The sequence below is a fragment of the Oncorhynchus masou genome, unplaced genomic scaffold (genome assembly GCF_036934945.1).
Source record: "Oncorhynchus masou masou isolate Uvic2021 unplaced genomic scaffold, UVic_Omas_1.1 unplaced_scaffold_1239, whole genome shotgun sequence".
In the NCBI taxonomy this organism is placed as follows: Eukaryota; Metazoa; Chordata; class Actinopteri; order Salmoniformes; family Salmonidae; genus Oncorhynchus; species Oncorhynchus masou.
The window spans coordinates 49,894-65,847 of record NW_027002202.1 but is presented as its reverse complement, the minus strand read 5'-3'; the positions used below and the strand labels follow the sequence as shown (position 1 = coordinate 65,847).

The following is a 15,954-nucleotide window of genomic DNA, read 5'->3' as shown; positions in this document are numbered from 1 at the left end:
TGAGACCCCATTCCATTTGTTTGAGGATCCATTCCATTTGTTTGAGACCCCACACCAGACCAGACACCACCCACACCAGACACCACCCACACCAGACTTTTGCTTGAGACCACCCACACCAGACCCCATTCCATTTGTTTGAGGATCCATTCCATTTGTTTGAGACCCCATTCCATTTGTTTGAGACCCCATTCCATTTGTTTGAGACCCCATTCCATTTGTTTGAGGATCCATTCCATTTGTTTGAGACCCCATTCCATTTGTTTGAGAGCCCATTCCATTTGTTTGAGACCCCATTCCATTTGTTTGAGACCCCATTCCATTTGTTTGAGGCCCCATTCCATTTGTTTGAGACCCCATTCCATTTGTTTGAGACCCCATTCCATTTGTTTGAGAACCCCATTCCATTTGTTTGAGACCACATTCCATTTGTTTGAGACCCCATTCCATTTGTTTGAAGCCCCCTTCCATTTTTTTGAGACCCACTTACATTTGTTTGAGACCCCATTTCATTTGTTTGAGACCCCATTTCATTTGTTTGAGACACCATTCCATTTGTTTGAGACCCCATTCCATTTGTTTGAGGATCCATTCCATTTGTTTGAGACCCCATTCCATTTGTTTGAGACCCCATTCCATTAGTTTGAGACCACTTCCATTTGTTTGAGACCACTTCCATTTGTTTGAAGCCCCCTTCCATTTGTTTGAGACCCCATTCCATTTGTTTGAGACCCCATTTCATTTGTTTGAGACCCCATTTAATTTGTTTGAGACCCCATTCCATTTGTTTGAAGCCACCTTCCATTTGTTTGAGACCCCATTCCATTTGTTTGAGACCCCATTTCATTTGTTTGAGACCCCATTCCATTTGTTTGAAGCCACCTTCCATTTGTTTGAGACCCCATTCCATTTGTTTGAGACCCCATTCCATTTGTTTGAGACCCCATTCCATTTGTTTGAGGATCCATTCCATTTGTTTGAGACCCCATTCCATTTGTTTGAGACCCCATTCCATTTATTTGAGGATCCATTCCATATGTTTGAGACCCCATTCCATTTGTTTGAGACCCCATTCCATTTGTTTGAGACCCCATTCCATTTGTTTGAGACCCCATTCCATTTGTTTGAGACCCCATTCCATTTGCTTGAAGCCCCCTTCCATTTGTTTGAGGGCGCCTTCCATTTGTTTGAGGCCCCAATGCATTTGAGTCCTTAATCCCTTCTTCTCACTGTCCCAAACTGAATTCTAATGGTTCTTAGGTTTGTTTCTATTTCCAAACCCAATGGACCAGTGCCTTAGACCCTGGCCTGGGCCTAAAACCTCTCCAAACCACGATAAATCCTCTCAATATAGTGATCTTCAAAGGTGTCCATGTCCAAAGCTATTCCTTCACAAAGTCACAGACAAAACCACCCATTCATTACAGGTGAAGTCTGCCGGGGCCAGGGCGGGCCTGACCAGGCGGCGCCGCTCCGAACGCAAAGTCACCCGCATGGTGGTCATCATCGTGGTGGTCTTCGTCATCTGCTGGCTGCCCTTCTTCACCACCAACATAGTCAACCTCGTCTTCATCATACCAGAGAACAGTGTCACCGCTGGCGTCTACTTCTTCCTGGTCATCATGACCTACGTCAACTCCTGTGCCAACCCGCTCCTCTACGGCTTCCTGTCTGACAACTTCAAGCAGAGCTTCAGGAAGGTCCTGTGTCTCCACAAGGCGAACGGAGTTGGGGTGGGGGACGGAGGAGACATGGGGAGTGGAGGGGGACGTCCCATATCCCCTCGGCTGGAGAGGGTGGAGACGACACAGCAGCAAGACCCGCTCTTCACCCCCCGGATCATGGACTTCAACAATGGACACATGCAGAACAACCAAGTAGGTAAATCTATAGAAATAAAACGACTAGAACGGACATTCGCAATAAAGTGAACGTTCTGTGATGGGTGGACTACTAATTCTATGGGTCAATATTCTACCCAAGAACTGTGAATGGCTATCAGGTATCAATTATTTTGGTCAGTCTGCTAAAGATAATCTTGAAGGCTGTCCGTTTCATTCATTGGTAGTCAACCGCAGTATACAATATAACTAGATTCACAGCCAATTTATATGTAATTTATATTTATCTAAATGATAGTACTTGATAGTTTTTTTCACCTGCAGAGCATCTTAAGAAGTAGAATAGATTAATAAGCACTTACTACACAGGGCGTTTACCCTTCTCCTTGTCCCACAACTGCTTTACAGCATAGAGGGTGAGAGGAGCTGAAAATCACTCTGGAAGCCTAACATAGTAAACCCTCCTGATCAGAAGCTTTGACGCTGAGAGGATCCAGTGTACTGTGTGCTGATAGTTAGTTACACCCACTAGTACTGTAAATGGGTACCACTGATTTCTCCACTCAGCGTCAGAGTGCTATGCATTTCGCTAGTATTTTTGCATCACAACATTGACGTGTAAGGGCCCTCCAGTTTTTTAGATAGACTTTAGATAGACTTCTTTATATTTGCCATCTAGGTCTTGTTTTAATAAGAGAGAAATCAGACCTCCCTGCTGAGTACCTGACAGACTACCATTTCTATAGGAGTAGTTAAAACAAACAATGGCGCTTTTAGTATTTAAAAAAGGCTTGATATACCTCAGCCGGTATGCCATCAAGCCCTGGGGTTTTTCCAGACTAAAAGGATTTAATAGCATCAAAAAGTTCTTCCTCTGTATTTTGATCTTTCTGTACATTTGTTAATTTTCTATGTTTTATATTATTTGGAAAGAATTCATTTTAAAATACCATTTGGAGAATCATAGATTCTTCAGTAACGAGTTTCTGCAAATTATTTTTGTTAGTGTTCCTGTATTGGAGATTCAGGAAAAATGTTGTCCATATTCCTTGCTTTATTTTTGTAATAGATTACATTAGATCATTCTTGAATAAGTTATTTTTGTTTTTCCTCTAACTTATTTTGTATCTCTGTAGTATCGTTTTTATTGCTATCAACCTGTACTATTAGTAAATGTATATCCCTTGTTAGTCTTGGCTCTTTTGCCAGAAACAGCTTTGTTATTATTGATGAATATTGAATGACCCCTGAAGGTACATTTGAAGGTATCCCAAACAATAAGGGGATTTGCTAAACCTATACTACACTGGAAAAATTCAGTTATAAATGATTTTGTCTTAGTTAAAAATAAGTTGTCCTCCCGTAAACTTTGATGAAATGTCCAATATTCCCGTCCACGTGGAAAATATATAAGAGTTTTGTGAATGCCAATTAGATGATGAACTGATCTCATTAAGTTTACTATTAAAACTTTTTTGCAAGAGAGAAAGAGACAAGAAAATAGTCAAGACGACTAGCTTGATTAAGTCTCCTCCATGTATACAGTATCTCACTAGGTCGGGGTTTTTTCATCTCCAAATATCCACTATTTCTAATGTGTCCATAATATTAGTGATTTCCTTAGAGGCACGGTGATGATAGTTTGTAGAGTGATTACCTTTACGGTCCATTGAGATATTCAAAAGGATCCACCTTCCTTGCGAATCATTCCTGACTATTTGCACATTCAGATCTACATTTTTGGTAATTTATATCACACCTTTTGAGTTCCTGTTACGTTCATCGTATGAAGGAGACTCAGGCGCAGCGTGAATAGAGTTCCACATATTTTTTATGAACTGAAACTCACCAAAACAAAACAACAAACAACTTAACAAAACGTGAAGCTACTAGTATGCACACAGGCACCTAACTGTAGACAAGAAAGTGGACACCAGAAAGTGGAAAAAAGGCATGCCTAGATATGATCCCCAATCAGAGACAACGATAAACAGCTGTCTCTGATTGGGTACCATATCAGGCCAACATAGACATACAAAACCCCTAGACATACAAACGTACCCACCCAAGTCACACCTTGACCTAACCAAAATATATAGAAAACAGAGATATCTAAGGTCAGGGCGTGACAGTACTCCCCCCCCCCCACAAAGGTGCGGATTCCCGGCCGCAAACCTGAACCTACAGGGGAGGGTCCGGGTGGGCATCTACCCTCGGTGGCGGCTCCGGTTCTGGATGCAGTCCCCGCTCCCTACACTGATCCCTCCACTTCTGTGGAACCGGACCGTGGATTGTTGTCGGAGACCCCGGACTGGGGACCGCCGCCGGAAGCTCCGGACTGGGGACCGTCGCCGGAGTCTCTGGACTGGGGACCGTCGCCGGAGTCTCTGGACTGGGAACCGTCGCCGAAGGCTCTGGACTGGGAACCGTCGCCGGAGGCTCCGGACTGGGAACCGTCGCCGGAAGCTCCGGACTGGGGACCGTCGCCGGAGGCTCTGGACTGGGAACCGTCGCCAAAGGCTCCGGACTGGGGACTGTCGCCGGAGGCTCTGGACTGGGGACCGTCGCCAAAGGCTCTGGACTGGGAACCGTCGCCGGAAGCTCCGGACTGGGGACCGTCGCCGGAAGCTCCGGACTGGGGACCGTCGCCGGAGGCTCTGGACTGGGAACCGTCGCCAAAGGCTCCGGACTGGGGACTGTCGCCGGAGGCTCTGGACTGGGGACCGTCACCGGAAGCTCTGGACTGGGGACCGTCGCCGGAAGCTCTGGACTGGGGACCGTCGCCGGAAGCTCTGGACTGGGGACCGTCGCCGGAGGCTCTGGACTGGGAACCGTCGCCAGAGGCTCCGGACTGGGGACTGTCGCCAGAGGCTCCAGGCTGGGGACCGTAAGCGGGAGCTCCGGACTGGGGACAGTTGCCGGAGGCTTCGGACTGGGAACCGTCGCCGGAGGCTCCGGACTGGGGACCGTCACCGGAAGCTCTGGACTGGGAACTGTCGCCGGACGCTCCGGACTGGGAACCGTTGCCGGAAGCTCTGGCCTGTGGAGGCACACTGGAGGCCTGATGCGTGGGACCGGTATAGGTGGCACTGGGCTGATGACACGCACCTCAGGGCCAGTGCGGTAGAGGAGGCAAAGGACGTACTGGACTATGGGTGGGTGCTGCTATGGTGACCAGTGAGCTGAGATAAGGCGGGGCTTTAGCCAAGCAGAAACTTACAGATGACCTGGAGCCAGTGGCGTTGGCGATGAATATCAAACGAGGGCATTGCCTGTGAGCCAATGCCACTATTCTGATATCTTCCCCTTGCTGGTAGTAAACATATATAAACTTGTCGACAAAATACATAAAAAACATAAACAATAAGCACATTAAATTATAAACCTGTTCTCAACAATAGAGAGAGAGGGAGAGAAGAGAAGAGAAAAGAGAGAGAAAGAGAGCGTGAAAGAAGAGAGTGAGATCAGGTGTGTGTGAGTGTATAAGTCTGTATGTGTAAGCGAGCATGTAATTGAGTACGTGTGTGTTCATATCCATTTCATAATGCTTAGGTATTTTTACAGTCCCCATGCTTTCTTGTAACCTGAATTACCTGTAGAATTTAGTACAGCCATGGTGTCATCCATGTCCTTGTTCAGTCGTGGCTGATAATATACACTACCGGTCTAAAGTTTTCTTTATTTAGATTATTTTCTACATTGTAAAATAATAGTGAAGACATCAAAACTATGAAATACCACATATGGAATTATGTAGTAAAAAAAAAGCGTTATATATTTGAGATTCTTCAAATAGACACTCTTTGCCTTGATGACAGATTTGCACACTCTTGGCGTTCTCTCAACCAGCTTCATGAGGTACTCACCTGGAAAGCATTTAATTTAACAGGTATGCCTTCTTAAAAGTTAATTTGTAGAATTTATTTCCTTCTAAATGCGTTTTAGCCAATCAGATGTGTCGTGACAAGATAGGGGGTTATACAGAAGATTGCCCTATTTGCTAATAGACCAAGTTTAGCTCAAAACAGCAAAGAGAAATGACAGTCCATCATTACTTTAAGACACTAAGGTCAGTCAATCTGGAACATTTTAAGAACTTTGAAAGTTTCTTCAAGTTCAGTCACAAAAAAACAAGTTACCAGCCTCAGAAATGGCAGAAAGGAAGTTCAAGCAGCTAACAAGTGCACATCAACTTATGCAAAGAAACTCCTTCAAGACTGTTGGACAAGCATTCCAGGTGAAGTTGGTTGAGAGAATGCCAAGGTGTGCAAAGCTGTCATGAAGGCAAAGTGTGAAGGCAAAGTGTAGCTATTTGAAGAATGTCAAATGTAATACTTTTTCCCACTACATGAGGAGGGTTGTGTTATTTCATCGTTTTGATGTCTTCACTATTATTCTATAATGTAGAATTTAGTAAAAAATAAAGAAAATCCCTTGAATGATTAGGTGTTCTAAAACCTTTGACCGGTAGTGTACATCTAGCTGTCTTTTGTAGGCACCGACCGGCAGCTGCGGGTAGGGTTAAGGGGAGAGTGGTGTGTGCTGCTCTTCCTGGCCTCCACAGGTGCACACTATCTAATGTTAAGGAAGTCTTGAGGTTTTGCTTTCCTGAGTTAGAATACCTCATAATAAACTGCAGACCATATTATTATATTTTTGGACAACATGTCTATTTATCACCACAAACCAGGCTGGCACTAAGACCGGGCTCAAAGGCAAGAAAATGCACATCCAGAGGCTTTGCTCCTAGCGACCAGCGATTTGAATGTAGGGAAACTACAATCTGTCTTATTTCCTTTTTGACAGCATGTCAGCTGTAATGTAGAAATTAGTAAAAAATAAAGATCACCATTACTCCACACACAAAAACCATACAAAGCTCTCCATTGCCCTCCATTTGTCAACTCTAACCATAACTCTAGCATCTAGCTGTCTTTTGTAGGCATCGTCCTGATTCTTACTTACAAGCAAAAACTCAAAAAGTAAGTACCAGTAACGTGCTCAATTTTGCTGGTCCGATGAAGTGGATGTTAACTAAGCTACAGGACTGTTTTGGTGGCACATTTGATAACATTGAGGAGTTTATCATCAGTCACCAACTGGCACTTAATAAGTGCATTAACAACGTGTCATCCAAAGTAACTATACGTACATATGCCAACCAGAAGCCGTGGATTACAGGCAACATCCAAACTGAGCTAAAGGCTAGATCTGCCACTTTCAAGGATCGGGACACTAATCCGGACGCAAAAAAATCCTGCTCCATTGCCCTCCATTTGGCCATCAAACATTCAAATCTTCCATACAGGACTAAAATCGAATCCTACTATGCTGGCTCTGATGCTTGTTGGATGTGGCAGGGGATGCTAAACTATGAACGATTTTGGTTGCCCAGCCACAAGCTGCCTAGTGACGTGAGCCTACCAGTCAGCTAAATTCCTTCTATGCTCATTTCAAGCCAAAGCAACACTGAGCCATGCATGAGAGCACCAGCAGTTCCGGATGACTGTGTGATATCCCTCTCCATAGCAGATGTGAGTAAGACCTTTAAGCATGTTAACATTCACAAGGCCGCGGGGCCAGACGGATTACCAGAATGCGTACTTAGAGCATCCACTGGCCAGCTTGCAAGTGTCTTCACTGACATTTTCAACCTTTCCCTGACCCAGACTGTAATACCTACATGTTTCAAGCAGACTACCATAGTCCCTGTGCCCAGGAAGGCCAAGGTAACCTGTCTAGATGACTATCGCCCAGTAGCACTTAAATTGATAGCCATGAAATGCTTTAAAAGGCTGGTCATGGCAAAGACCATCATTTCAAACACCCTGGACCCACTCCAATTCGCAACAACACATCCTCCACGCTGACCCTTAACATGGGTGCCCCTCAGGGGTGCATGCTTAGTCCCCTCCGGTACTTCCTGTTCACCCATGACTGTGTGGCCGCACACAACTCCAACACCATCATTCAGTTTGCTGAAGACACAAAAATGGTTTGCTTGATAACCAACAATGATGAGACAGTCTATAGGGTGGAGTTCAGTGGCCTGTCAGTGTTGTGCCAGGACAATAACCTCTCCCTATACATTAGCAAGACGAAGGACCTGATCGTGTACTACCGGACCTAGAGAGCCTAGCATTCCCCAATCCACATCGATGGGGCTGTTGCAGAGTGGGTCGAGAGCTTCAAGTTCCTCGGTGTCCACATCACTAAAGAATTATCATTGTCCACACACACCAACACAGTCACGAAGAAGGCACGACAATGCTTCTTCCCCCTCAGGAGGCTGAAAAGATTTGACCATGGGCCCTTAGAAAGTTCTACAGCTGCAGCACTGAGAGCATCTTAACTGGCTGCACCCCCACTTATTATGGCAACTATTTGGCATCCGACCGCAAGGCACTGCAGAGGGTACATCACTGGGACCAAACTCCCTGCCATCCAGGACCTCTATACCAGGCAGTGTCAGAAGAAGGCCTTAAAAATTGTCAAGGACTCCAGCCACCCAAGTCATAGACTGTTCTCTCTGCTACCACATGGGAAGCGATACTGATGCACCAAGTCTGGTACCAAAAGGACCCTTAACAGCTTCTACCCCCAAGCCATAAGACTACTAAATAGTTAGTCCGGGTAGCTATTGGTTAACTATGTAACTTTCTGCATTGACCCTTTTTAGCACTAACTCTTGCATTTACATTGCTTTAACTGTTTATTATCTATCCTGTTGCATAGTCATTTTATCCCTAGAAATATGTACACATCTATTTCAATTACCTTGTACCCCTGTACATCGACTTGGTTCTGGTACCCTGTGTATATAGCCAAGTTATCGTTACTCATTGTGTATTTATTCCTCGTGTTCCTATTTATCTTTTTTTCTCCCAGCATTGTTGGGAAGGGGCCGTAAGTCATCATTTCACTGTTAGTCTACACCTGTTGTTTACAATGCATGTGGCAAATACATTTTCACTGGATTTGATTCAACACCAAGCTCAGAGACTTGGGTCTGGACACCACCTCTGCAACTGGATCCTGGACATCCTGAAGGGCAGACGACAAGCTGTCAGGATTGACAAGCCAATCTCCAGCACACTGACTCTTAACACAAGGGCCCCCCAGGGGTGTGTCCTGAGTCCTCTGCTGTAGGTCTATTAACCAACAATGGCGAATCAGCCTATAGGGAGGAAGTAAATGAACTGGCATTGTGATGCCAGGACAACAACCTTTCCTCAACATCAGCAAAACAAAGGAGTTGATTGTTGACTTCAGGAATCAGAGGGGGGAACATGCCTGATCCACATCAATGGGACTACAGCAGAGTCATGTTCCTCGCTGTCCACATCACCAAGGACATGACATGGACCAACAACACCACCACAACACCGTCTCTACTTCGTAAGGCGGCTGAAGAAATTCCAAATAGTACTGCTGACCTGTTGCATCACGGCCTGGAATGGGAATTGCTTCATCCACGACTGCAAGGTCCTCCAGCTGTTGGTGAAGAAGGCCCAGTACATCACTGGGACCATGTTCCCACCCATCCAGGACATCTAATCAAAACGTTGCCTGGGGGCGAGCAGTAGCATCATCAAGGAACCCACACACCCCAGTCACTCCTTTAACGTCGGGCAGATGGTATCGGAGCATGAGGTCTGATAGCTACAGACTCAGACACAGTTTCTATCTACAAGCCCTCAGACTGCTGAACTGGTCTGACCACCTCCACTGACTCTGCACACCTTAGCACATATGCACTCACTTAATCACTCACACAACCTCACAGATATGCAGTCTTCCACACACACACACACGCACACACAATCACACACATTTATGCTACACACATCACAACTGCTGCTACCAGACTCTTATTATCATTGTTAAATACTGCACAATTTATACACTTTCCCACCAATCGCCCCTTCCCCAAAACACGTGTAAATATTGGACTATAAACTGTGCCTTCATATATTATACTTATGCAAAAATAAAAATTCTATTGTACTGAGCCATTTACTTTATATTTGAATTCTTATCTTTTATGATGTCTTACTGTTGTTGCGTTGTCAAGAAGGATCCTGCTAGTAAGCATTTTGTTGGATGATGTACACCATGTGTGTCCTGTACATAAGACTAATAAAACAGAAAAGTTCACTTGTTTGTGTGTGAATAGATTTCTGGTGATCTCCTTGGTGTGACTTGTGTCTGTGTCTAGTACTCCCTGTTAGTGTGAATGTGTTTCTATGATGCCATAATGTACATAACATAATACATAACAAACAGCAGCTCTGTGTGACATATCAGACAGAAGATGCTCAAAGAGAAGTCCTCTTTTCTATTATATCTTAAAAGAGATTTATCATCTCTTTTACAGTTTGAAGATTAAAAACAAATTGTGGCTGACGGGGGAATGGGCGGGGGGCAGACGGACGGATGGGGGGACGGATGGACGGACGGGGGCAAAGGGGGATGGGGAGTGTATGACATAAGCTTTGTCCAGCCAAGGAGTCCCTGATAGAGTGTGCTGGTCATTGTTTGTAATGTCTAAATGTATCTCTTGCTGTCTTTGCAGTGTGTTCAAATTGAGACTTGTGCCAACATGACGACGGAGCTTCTGCCCTTAGAGAGCCCAGTGATTGTTCAGTCTACGCTATGATGAGGCCTGATAGGTCAGTCTACGCTATGATGAGGCCTGATTGGTCAGTCTACGCTTTGATAATCCCTGATTGGTCTGTCTACGCTTTGATGAGCCCTGATTGGTGAGTCTACACTTTGATAAGCCCTGACTGGTTAGTCTATGCTTTGATGAGCCAAGCCACCTCCCTCTCCATCACGACAAACAATCCATCATTGGGAGCCCTCCCACTGTCAACCCATGTAGCTCTTGACCAATGACATGTTTCGGACGATACAGGAAGAAGAGGTACATGGGACTTCAAAGAACACTTCCTGTTCTGACACTACACTGAACGATTTCTGCGATGACACCTCTCCATATTTGTCAGTATAAACTACAGACATTTACAGCGCATTGCAGCACTGGAAGGGGCTGGGGGGAGGACGGCTCATAATAAGGGCTGGAACGGAGCCAATGGAATGACATCAAACACATGGAAACCTTGTGTTCAATGTATTTTATACCATTCCACTGATTCCGCTCCAGCCATTACCACAAGCCCGTCCTCCTCAATGAAGGTGCCACCAACCGCCTGTGCATTGCACCAGCTTGGTGTCATGGAACCAGCAAGAGCACATTCTTCCATGTACTTTATAGATTCCTTACATATACTATAAGGAAATACTATTTTTTAGACTGTGAATGGGTAGAAACTTGCCCTAGATTAAAATGCCCTAGAAAATGAACCTGAGTATTCCCTTCACTTTATATGAACTGGATCATTTGATTTCATCAGAAATGTTGTGAATTGAAATGGATTGTCATCTTTGTGAGCTTGGAACTTTCTGTATGTAGGTATGTACTGGGCCTTCATCACTATGCAGGTAAGGCCATGACGGGACCGTACTACACACACTGTCTATGACCCTTGTCCATTTGTCACTATGATCACCTGTAACAAGTCCCAAAGGCTCATAATTCCCACCTGTGGACTCATGGATGGTTTCTGCTCTGGACAAAGTTAGTTCAAGCTGGGATGACCAATGAAATGGTATTAGAGGAAACCTGCACTGTGGAAAAAGAACACTGTCCCCGAACAGAGAGAATGATGATAATGATGATGTCAATCAAATATATGAATCTGGCGTACAGTACTCATTGTATCTATGGCATAATGTTATAACTGAGGATCCTATTCATATTATTGATGAATTATTGTTATTTGTTGGGTATTATTGTTATAAACTTGGGTAGTTGTTCCAAGTGTTTTGGTTATTTTAATGCGTTTATTTGTGATTAATGGATCCCCTTGACCTTTTATTGGAGATTGAAGCACTGGTGCAACTTCATTGTGCTTGACCTTACCTGAGGTCATGTTCTTTAGGCACCATACAGAATAAAACGGACTGAAACAGGGAGGGACTACCTCCTAGACTAATGTCCAGTAAGATACACAGATTAATTTCACCTTTTGAAATGGTTTCCCTTGCATGCCCTACTGAACAATCTGCGTACAACAGCATAGTCGTCGCTGGCTGATGGAAAGCACTCATCTCCAAAACACCTTTCTTCAGGAAATGGAAGAAATTACCATATTGTCCCATTATTGAACATACAATTCTGGAACTTCAGGAGCCATTTTGAATACATTTTCTTGGTCCTAGAGTCATTAAATGTTCAGAGTACATTGAAGGGAGTTACTGCTTTCAATTTAAAAAAAAAATGTAATTGCAAAAATGGAGTTTTCATCAGACAGCGACTCAATGATTAATCTGCTGTACACACATGCAGTATTTTATGGATTCGCTTTAACTGTATTGATTTCAATGAGCACACAATCCACACGGACTGTCTTACAGTCATGTATGACAGGTTCAAGATTATACAGTAAGTTATTATCTGTGTACTCTACTCTGGGATTACACCGTGGTCAAGTAAATGTAAAAGAAGTTGCTGTTACTTATGCTAATTATTTTAAATAATACCATAGCATTATTGCTAATGTGTACCATCTGGACATGTGTTCAAAATGTTTCATTTCAGTGTTATTGTTTTAATAAAATGACAAAAATACAATTGGTTCGATCACTATGGATGTCGTCCAGTACCAGTCTTTGTAGCTAACATTCCACTCCCTGTACCAGTCTTTGTAACTAACATTCCACTCCCTGTACCAGTCTTTGTAGCTAACATTCCACTCCCTGTACCAGTCTTTTCCACTCCCTGTACCAGCTAACATTCCACTCCCTGTACCAGTCTTTGTAGCTAACATTCCACTCCCTGTACCAGTCTTTGTAGCTAACATTCCACTCCCTGTACCAGTCTTTGTAGCTAACATTCCACTCCTTGTACCAGTCTTTGTAGCTAACATTCTAACATTCCACTCCCTGTACCAGTCTTTGTAGCTAACATTCCACTCCTTGTACCAGTCTTTGTAGCTAACATTCCACTCCCTGTACCAGTCTTTGTAGCTAACATTCCACTCCTTGTACCAGTCTTTGTAGCTAACATTCCACTCCTTGTACCAGTCTTTTTAGCTAACATTCCACTCCCTGTACCAGTCTTTTTAGCTAACATTCCACTCCCTGTACCAGTCTTTGTAGCTAACATTCCACTCACTGTACCAGTCTTTGTAGCTAACATTCCACTCCTTGCTAACATTCCACTCCTTGTACCAGTCTTTGTAGCTAACATTCCACTCCTTGTACCAGTCTTTGTAGCTAACATTCCACTCCTTGTACCAGTCTTTGTAGCTAACATTCCACTCCTTGTACCAGTCTTTGTAGCTAACATTCCACTCCTTGTACCAGTCTTTGTAGCTAACATTCCACTCCCTGTACCAGTCTTTGTAGCTAACATTCCACTCCTTGTACCAGTCTTTGTAGCTAACATTCCACTCCTTGTACCAGTCTTTGTAGCTAACATTCCACTCCTTGTACCAGTCTTTGTAGCTAACATTCCACTCCTTGTACCAGTCTTTGTAGCTAACATTCCACTCCCTGTACCAGTCTTTGTAGCTAACATTCCACTCCCTGTACCAGTCTTTGTAGCTAACATTCCACTCCCTGTACCAGTCTTTGTAGCTAACATTCCACTCCCTGTACCAGTCTTTGTAGCTAACATTCCACTCCCTGTACCAGTCTTTGTAGCTAACATTCCACTCCTTGTACCAGTCTTTTTAGCTAACATTCCACTCCTTGTACCAGTCTTTTTAGCTAACATTCCACTCCTTGTACCAGTTTTGTAGCCATTCCACTCCCTGTACCAGTCTTTGTAGCTAACATTCCACTCCCTGTACCAGTCTTTTTAGCTAACATTCCACTCCTTTGGAAAACAACAGGAGTGGCAAAGAGTAGAATGTAAAAGCTGAACAGATACTGCGACCAGGCATGCATGCTCTTTGGATGTATGTCGCTCCCCCTGTCTCTGTCTCTCTGTCTGTCTTTCTTTCTCTCTATATGCCCTTCTTTCATCTCCTATCCTCCCATGATCCCTCCCTCTCACCAACCGTCCTTGGTGCTTTCTCTTTCTCTTCCTCTTCACCTGTATCTCCAGTGTGTTTACAGGCAACGTGTCCCAGTGGCTTACTACTGCAGATGTATGCAGGTGTATGGGTGAAAACAACAAGCTCCCCTTTAAACCGCTAGGCCCTAGGCTACACCTAACCGTTTGACTGGCATGTTTTCCACCCCTCAATGTCAGGGGAAAGGACAGAAGAAGAACAGTAGGTTATTTGAAGGTCTGTTCTCAAATCTTCCTATATACGTTAGCTAGCCATCACATGGACCGTTGAATGAAGCTCACGGTGTGTTGACGAGCTTTGTTGTGTAGTCTTACTTCAAATCTGTTGGTAACAACGGCTATGTGTTGAGACTTATCTCAATTATGTCAACGTTATAGCTTCAAGAAAAGGTCCAATGCGGCACACACTGCCATAGCGCTGCAGTTTTAACCTTCCCCAATTATACAAACAAATGGTGGATTTTAAAAGTCTAATACTTTTTATAATACAATAATAATAAAAATGATTCAAGTTTAAATATACCAAGTAGGCAACAGTTCCATCAATTTCTGCTTCCAGGAGAGCAAGGGATTATTTATAACTGCGGTATTGTCCGACACAGGCCCTGTGGGTCTTAAGAGGTCGCAGGTGGGGGGGAATTGCTTTTTCCACCCATAAATGTTTATTCAATAGGAAATAAACAAACCTGCAATTACATTGGTGCTTGGGTGGTGTCTAGTGATAAATCTGTAGCCTCCATACTCTGGCTTGAACAGTGATGAGACTTATGAGGTCTCAGAGGAAGATGTAACATTGTGGAGAAGAGGAGAGAGGAAGACATAAGACAAAAGACAAAATACTATTTTAGGGTTTTAATTGGTTTACAGATGTTGATGTTTTTTTATTGACGCTTCTAGAAATACGGTAACATTAGACTGCACTGTACGGCATTCTACAGCTAAGTCTTGGGATGTGTTGATGCATTTTGAAATGCAATACAATCAATATGTAGGCCATTTTATTCATTTTTATTTATTTAACCTTTATTTAACCAGATTAGTCTCATTGAGATAAAACATATCTTTATCTCAATGAGATTAACCTGTTGACTAAAGTTTAAATAAATTAAACATAAAATAGCCTACATATTGATTGTATTGTATTTCAAACTCATCAACTCATCCCAAGACTTAGCCGTAGAATGCCGTAGCCCAGAGGGGCCAGACAGGCACCCTTTCCCAGAGAAAAAACATTTTCAGTAGGGAAGAGCTTCTCTGTTATGAATAATACTTCTCTTCTCTTTCAGAAGGGAAGAGCTTCTCTGTTATGAATGACCACACATACTTCTCTTCTCTTTCAGAAGGGAAGAGCTTCTCTGTTATGAATGACCACACATACTTCTCTTCTCTTTCAGAAGGGAAGAGCTTCTCTGTTATGAATGACCACACATACTTCTCTTCCACAGGAGTCGCTGGTGCGCGATAAGACAAGGATATCTACCGGCCAAGCCCTCCCTAACCCGGACGACGCTAGGCCAATTGTGTGAGGCCCCACGGATCTCCCGGTCGCGGACGGTTGCGACAGAGCCTGGGCGCGAACCCAGAGTCTCTGGTGGCACAGCTGGCAGTACAGCGCCGCCCTTAACCACTGCGCCACCCGGGAGGCCCTCACATTGCTCTTTTTCACTCTCTAGCTCGCATGCGTGTGCACACACACATACAAAAACACACCAACCTCTAAAACACACTCTTTAGGAAAGTCTGTCACCCAGTCAGAGACAATTAGTGGCTTCCAATAAATCAATATCTTGTTTTCAAGTTGCGATAATATTGTAACTCACACAACACTGACATCAATATCTTGGGAGATTCGTTTCTGGGAGGCGGAAACTAAATTACACCTTTTTATAGATTCATGAAGACCACTTGAACTTGTGTTGCTGTTGATTACATAAAAGTTAAATAAAACCAAATTGATAACACATACAATGT

At 43.9% G+C, this 15,954-nt stretch overlaps 1 protein-coding gene across 4 annotated transcripts in view; it reads left to right on the top strand.

The window, feature by feature from the left end:
• Positions 1 to 12,552, top strand: part of LOC135530035 (somatostatin receptor type 5-like) — a 31,817-nt gene extending 19,265 nt beyond the window's left edge. For 2 of the 4 annotated variants that reach the window (XM_064958429.1, XM_064958431.1), the window contains 2 exons: positions 1,428 to 1,877; positions 10,417 to 12,552. In XM_064958429.1, the coding sequence (XP_064814501.1) occupies positions 1,428 to 1,877; positions 10,417 to 10,500 (534 nt within the window). In that variant the 3' untranslated portion in view covers positions 10,501 to 12,552. Of the gene's footprint in view, positions 1 to 1,427; positions 1,882 to 10,416 lie in introns of all 4 variants that reach the window. The other 2 variants (XR_010453790.1, XM_064958430.1) reach the window with 2 other exon arrangements.
• The last annotated feature ends 3,402 nt before the right edge of the window (positions 12,553 to 15,954 follow it).